The 7302-nt window shown below is 39.9% G+C and overlaps 1 protein-coding gene across 1 annotated transcript; it reads left to right on the top strand.

Annotated features, from left to right (window-relative positions):
- Positions 1–3286: 3286 nt before the first annotated feature.
- LOC104070336 (serine protease inhibitor 2.1-like) lies at positions 3287–6903 on the top strand. Its single transcript, XM_009587499.1, has 4 exons — positions 3287–3932; positions 4832–5102; positions 5738–5885; positions 6709–6903. The coding sequence occupies exons 1-4, from the start codon at positions 3287–3289 to the stop codon at positions 6901–6903; spliced, it is 1260 nt and encodes a 419-aa protein (XP_009585794.1).
- Positions 6904–7302: the final 399 nt, after the last annotated feature.

Below are 7302 nucleotides of genomic sequence, written 5' to 3'. Positions count from 1 at the left end.
AGCCCATATTCGGCCTGAGGATCAGGAGGAAGATTTGGCTCTGGTCAGACTTTGGAAGAGTGCTGAGCTGCTGTGTTGTGTGGCTGTCAGCTCCATGTGTGCTTCAGCACAGCACAGAAAGTCTGACTTCTGGCACCAAGAGTTAGCATCTGTTTCCAGTGGTTCCAGGCACAACCTCCTGGTTTCCAGTAGGGTCCTAATTACACAATGTTTGCGCTAAGCTCCTCCACATGGTCAGAGGCAACAGACAGAAAGTCACAGCTGCTGTTCAAACGGCTGAAGATTGTCAGCTCCATCGGCTGAATTGTGGAGATGATCCTCAGAAACCCTATTTCATCAATATTTGCTGTTTCCTCCTTTTTTTTGGTTGGCTCTAATTTTTATCAGGTCTGTTTAATGTTTAACAGTGGAAATTAAGCAGAAGATGATGTAGCAGTATAAGTAACAGTGTGGAGAACAGCATGGTCAGCTGAATGCAGCAGGGCTTCTGATTTTGTAAGTACTGCACATGCATTTTTCTTAGAGACTTGCAAATGATGCTTTCTGCGGTTGGTGGAATTTTCAGGCTAGGTTAATTTCCTTGTCTGCTTGTGACTTGGTTGTGTGCGGATGTTGCCATGAAATATAAATCAAGCGAACATGCAAGAGACCAGTGGGACCTGGTGTTCTGTGGGAATATGCTTAGCCTGAAATTAGAATAAAATAACCTTTGAAGTCATGGGGACTTATTAAGTAGTTGTTAAAGCAGAATACTGATGAAATCACCTTTTAGGTTGGAAACAGCTTTCACAGTGACTCAAAATTATCATAATCCCACTAGTGACTGAACAACCAGATCCAATTTATAAACTCTTCTGTTGACTTAATGTATAAAACAACCATTGAATTGCTAAGACCAGGCTCTCTAATTAGGACAGGGGTAAGTGTAGGGGGCAGGTGGAAGGCCACAATTTAAATTTAATTACCCCTTTTATTCCCATAGACAAACTAATCTGTGGTTTGGCAGAGAATTATTTTCTGAATTTACAATTTGCATCTAAAAAATACAGCCCAGATTTAATAAAGCCTTTCCAGTTTCTTCAGCTTTGAAATGGTAACAAAAAAATATTTGTGGCTGAAATTTTCTAATTTCGAAATGTTGACATTAATGTGATTAACATCTCTAAAGGGGAAAGTGTGTATGTGGAGAAAACTTGATGACAATATTCAGTGTTTTCCAGCTTCTGGTAGAAGTACTTCTTTAATATTTCTGTAGAGAGCTGTGATACTAAGAAATGTTTTTAACTGATCTGTTATAGTAGAAGTTAAAAACAGAGCCATGCCTAATAGAAGCTTGCTGCAGAAAAACCATATTCTTTGCTTCAGAAATTCTTTGAAATTTAGGCTAAGCTCTGTTTGGACAAAGGAAGTGATCATGAACAGACAAAAACTATCCTCTTTTTCATTTAAGTGTGCAACATCTCAAATAACTAGAGAAAAACAATCTGTGAAATGTTAAACAGCAAGTATTTTTGAAACACCCTCTGTATTATGTGACTGCTTCATTTGTCTGCAGTACATAAGGGTTTTTTTTTTTTTGTCTGGGAGGAAGAGGGAGAGTTCTGCTTAAAAGAGATGCAAATAGTTGAATCATATTCCCATCTAGGGCCATACTCCATCTTTTGGTTTAAGGAAATTAAAATTTAGTGTCACCACTTCTTACTGCAGGTCACCGCAGGAGTTACTGTCTGCTCTCAGATCCTAGTGTACTCAGATCTACTATACTCAGCACACTCAGATCCTAGCAAATATGAGAACACACAGTTAGTGTATACGTTTGCTATAAAAAGAAGAAAGACCACCATATCAATAAAAAAATAAAGCAATTGGTTAATCACCAAGAATCTTGGAACTTGGGTTGCCCTCAGAACTCTATCTAAATCTTGTTTAGATAGTAGATACAGTCATCTTTCACATCGGGGAATGAATACAGGGCCAAGAGAACTTCACCTTGGCAAGACATGGGAAAATGCATTCCTGGAAGAGAAGGATACAAACAGGCTGTGTTGGCTGGAAACCAGAAGAGGAGCCATAACAGTAATGTTTTCACGTAGAAGCTATGAGGGCAAAAAGCTTATTTTCACAGATAGCTTGTTATGTTTCTGAAGAGGGTTTACATGAGATGCCTCCCCAGAATAGCAGGGAACTGAATTCAGTAAACCAGAGACTTGTTCCAGCTCCTGTGGAGGGCAGGAGGCCCATGTGAAGTGTATCATGTCAGCATTAGGAGAACAAGCATAAAGAAGAAACTTGTCATCTCCAAGGGGATTAATCTGAGTGTCCTTTGATTTCCAAATGGGATCTGTGCTCCTCTTTTCCTCTTGGACCCAGGTCATTCCTGTGTCTCTAAAGCGAGCCACACATCCCATGCAGGTTAACCCATGGTGAGGGGCAAACCACCATTTAACAAGTTACAAACACTTGTTGCAGCCCCCCGAAAGGAGGGTCCCTTCGTTCCAAGCATGCACCTCATTATCTGCAGCAGGTGCAAACCTGCTGCTTCCCACGTGTCTTTAAGCCCACTTCTGAGTTCCCTCCTGCATGGCACAGGATGCTCCAGGCTTTTGTCTTGAATTTTGCCTTAGAGGTTATGTAGATTACTTTCATCCATCATTTATCAGCTGTGGCCAATGTCTGGCCATATGAGTAAGTAACCATGAAGTAAACAGGGGTGTGAATTTAATAAGCACCAGGTAGTCCATGGTAGCCATCTGTCCATGTGCTGCTGCCCTGATGAAAGTGAGGGAATTTATCCCACTTCCAGAGAGAAGTGAGCTGCCTCACATTTACCAAATTGCGTTTGGGCAGGTACTGTGGAGTATTTGAAGTCTTTGAAACCCACACCCTGTCTTACCTCATGGTAACTTGTTTGTTTAAATGTACCCTATAGGAGACAATGATCCAGGGAAGATAATGTCATTGTTAATAGAGATTATTATGGACTTTGGTGCTATACTTTCATTGCCAATGAAGAAGAGAATTGCCTTTTCAGGGCAGTTACAATGGAATATTATGGTTTTATTATGCCTGTCTGACATTTTAATTTATAATTTGGTTTAATTTATTAATGACATTTGACATAGTGTCCATGGGCACTTTAAATATCCTATGTACATTAGATCTTTACAGTTACACTATATAATATTTATGCTAACAAACTATTCATTATTTCTTACTACCAAGCTCATCATTACCATCTGCTCATCTAATGACTGTTTATTTTGTGACAGAATAATTTGAAAAGAAGATGAAGTATCTCCTGTGCCTGTGTTTACTCCTTGCTGTTCTTTGTGCTGTTGCCCATTGCCACCATGAAGACATTTGCCATGAAGTCAATAATACTAATCTGCACGATGGAACAAAAAATTTATTAACACATAACTGTGACAAGCAAGGCTCTAACTATGCAGATTTTGTATTTAGATTTTACAAGCAGGCTATATCAAAAGAAGCTGATAAAAACGTTTTCTTTTCTCCCATGAGCATCTCCACTGCCTTTACCGTGCTGGCTGTTGGTGCAAAGTCAACCACCCTGTCTCAAATTTTTGAAGGACTGGGCTTTGACCGTCTGACTGAGACTCGTATACATGATATACATGAAAGTTTTCATAAAGTTTTAGCAGTACTGAACTGTACTGATGTTAACATCACATTAACTATAGGGAATGCCCTTTTTACAGCTATTGGGTATGAACCACAGGAGACATTTTTACAAAATACCAAACAATTTTATGATGCGGAATTTTTTTCTAGCAATTTCCATAAACAAGAAGAAGCTAAGAAGCAAATCAATAAATATGTAGAGGAGAAAACCAAGGGGAAAATTCCTGAATTAATTCATCGTCTTGGTCCAAGTACTGTATTGGTTCTTGTTAACTACATTTATTTTAAAGGTAAGATATTTAACATAATATTCCAATAGATTAATTTGATGCAAAACAAAAATTGTAGGGAACCCTTGATAATTTATTAGCAGAGTGACTATTTAGGAAAGAGCTAAACTGTGCAGGACCTTCAAAGTAAAGGTTAGATCTGGCCAAAAGCAGGATATCTGTTTTGTTGAGAAATATTGATTGCTTGATTTTGGCCCAGTTTGCCTGAAAGCTGTGGACAGAGGATTCCCACTCTAGTGGACTGCCTTATAGACATGCAGTCTTGCTGGTCTGAGGGCATAATGACTAAAAATGTTTCCAAGATCTCTATGCTGACTGTATGTGCCAGTCAAACTTAGTGGATTGACATCCTTGCACTTCCAGGGTCCCCAGTATTATGGTAGATCTACTAGGTGCACTGCATGAAAACTTGGGACATAGCATTTTGAGAGCCCGTGCTTCCAGACCCCTGCTTGGATGTTAGGATCCTTTATTCTGCTGATGAATTCCTCACCAGGTTGGGTGCAGTCAGCTTGCATAGGCCAGCATGCAGGCCTAACAGGAAAGGCATAACGAGATCCTGTGGCTGAATGTTTAAATGGTTGAATTTAAATAACATAAAAGGCACAAGTGATGGGAACATATGGCTACAATAGAAGGAGGACTCTTTCAATTGGTCCTCGTCAATCTTTGGTTGTTTTTCAGCATGACAGGATTTACTCACACTAACGATGCTGAACTTACTGCACAGCTAAAACGCTTTATTGTGTGTTATGCAGGAGGTTGAAGTGATTTAGTGACCTTCTTCTCCCATAAACAGCCCTCCAGCGTCCTAACATTTAGGTTGGTCTGATTTATATTAGCCATTTTTTACGATCTTCACATGTTTGAGTGCAACATCTTCTCTTTTGCCCCATTAGCTGCCTGGGAAAAGTCTTTTGATCCTTTGCGTACATACGAGGATGATTTTTTTGTGAACACAAATGCATCTGTTAAAGTCAACATGATGCAGCGTGACAGTAACTATGACAGTTACTACGACCAGGATCTCTCTTGTGAGGTGGTAGAACTGCCTTACCAGGGCACTGCACGAGCATTGCTCATTCTGCCTGATGATGGAAAGATGAAGCAAGTGGAAGATGCTCTCTCGAAGGAAACTATTTGTAAATGGGATAACAAACTTGCGACCAGGTAACTCTAGGTAGATGGATTACTATATCTGAGGACACATCATTATTTTTAAGAGAAAACATTTCAGATTGCCTCCTCCTGGATATAACGCCCTGATTTCATAAAGCGGGGTTTTAAGCGATTCCCAAGATGAGTCAGAGCAGAGCATAATCGATAAGCAGCTGCAGGCTCTCTGACCTGACAGAAGGGGACACAGAATTGCAACAACTGCCTCAGGACTTGCTTGGCTACCTTTTGGCTACCATACCTCTTCTTTCATGGTGCTAACATAATTAATTTGCTTCACGATGTCTTAGATTGTATCCTCCTTTTCCCTTTTAGCCTTTCCACAGTCGGTCTGCTCTCTGTAGCCCTTTAGCCACAAAACTCTACTAGCTGTGTATATGGCACTGGGATGAAAGAGTGGCAATGAAGAAATTAGTTTCTTTTTCCAAAATCAAAGAGAGAATGTAGGTACAAGAAGATGGCGCATCTCTCTGGATGCCAAAATTGCTTAGGGAATACAAATGTTACCATCAAACAAATTAGCAATCCAAAGACTGCTTTCAAGCATCACTGAATTGCATACTATCCAGCCTGCTGGATGAAACAAGGCTACAATGCTTCACGGCTGTTTTGTTTTCTTTGTTCAACAGGAGATTAGATCTGCAGTTACCAAAGATTTCTATTAGTGGGTCTTATGATGTTAAAAACCTTTTCAAGGAAATGGGCATTACTGAAGTATTCTCTAGTAATGCTGATCTGTCTGGAATCAGTGGCAGCCGTAATCTTCAGGTTTCACAAGTAAGTGAACAGATAGAGCTGGTGATGGGGTGGTGGTTGGTTGCTCTGATCAATTATATCTGGGTTTTTTAAAGACTTGCTTTCCTCCTTGTCCTACTGAAGTTATAAGTAAAACTCACAATGACATGTAGGGGCTTGCTTAGTAATTGTGCTTTTCTACAGAGAGGGTCTGCTGTCCCACCTTTGTATTATTTTAATATTGCTATTAATAGGCTGGATACTAAGTACATGGAAAAGCTGGACAAGATTTTAAATTATTTCTTAGCACAGGAATATGATTGTTTACATGTGATTGTGTCAAGCAAATTATAAATGAGGACTATGTTATGATATTTGTGTTGATTAGTACCTTATTTTTTCATATTCTCAAAGTTTCCAGGAAACTTCCAGTTTGCAGTAGCAGAATTTCACCATGTCATTTTAAGCTACAATTTAATGTGGCAAAGATGCCAAATACTGCCCCTGTATTAGCATTTAAATAGCAGTCTTCCATTAACCTTGGAATAACAGAGAAAGTGTTGCTAGTGGAAGTCCAAACCATCTAAGAAAATAAACGAGCTGGTGCATGGACTGCCCTCTACTCAGCACTGGTGAGGCTGCATCTACAGGGCGTCCATTTTTCTTTTTGGTCCTCCCCGTTCGGTCCTGACATGGAAAACACTCCTATTGCAGGCTGTTGGAGATTTAACATACAAGAAAGTTTGGTTTACTGTGTTTTATCACTCCTTTCTTCTCCTAAACATTCCATAAGAAGGGCATGTATCTTCACCGCCTGCTTGCTGGCCCATATATAAACCACAGCGTCTGCTCCTTTTCCCTGCAGGCAATTCACAAGGCCCTGCTGGAAGTTGATGAGGCTGGAACTGAGGCTGCAGGAGCCACAGCTGTAATCCTTACCAGAGATTTCCATCCTTCTGTTACCATCAAATTCAACAGGCCCTTCATTATATTGATTTCTGACAAAGCAACCGGCACCACACTTTTCATGGGGAAAATTGTGGATCCTACTAAGAAGTAATTGCTGAGTTATTGGGCATGCTGGTTTTCGGCATGAGTTATAACAGCTACAGTGTTCGCACATGTGGGCTAGTTAGTGCTACTAACTACTCTCTGGTTGAGGGATATTCAGAAGTAAATGAGGAATTTCCTTATCAAACTAATAAGCAAAAAATTGTAAAAAACCCCCAAAAGACTGACAGTTTTAAAATGTAACATTTTCCCCAGCTGAGTAATTCAAGTTATTAACACATTTTCTAGATTTTCCATGGAAGACTGTTTTTTGTAAGGTCTGCTGTTATTTTTACAAGTGTATTCTCTCTGCTAAGCGGTTTTGTCCAGCCTGCTTTCAGTTCTGGGTTACTCACCAAAAGCTTTATCCCAAAAGGTAATAAGTCCCCTGCAATTCTATTCTGTCTTT

The sequence above is a fragment of the Fulmarus glacialis genome, unplaced genomic scaffold, assembly GCF_000690835.1.
Source record: "Fulmarus glacialis isolate BGI_N327 unplaced genomic scaffold, ASM69083v1 scaffold16451, whole genome shotgun sequence".
Taxonomy (NCBI): Eukaryota; Metazoa; Chordata; class Aves; order Procellariiformes; family Procellariidae; genus Fulmarus; species Fulmarus glacialis.
The sequence above is the reverse complement of the archived record's forward strand: the minus strand, read 5'-3'. Positions and strand labels throughout refer to the sequence as shown.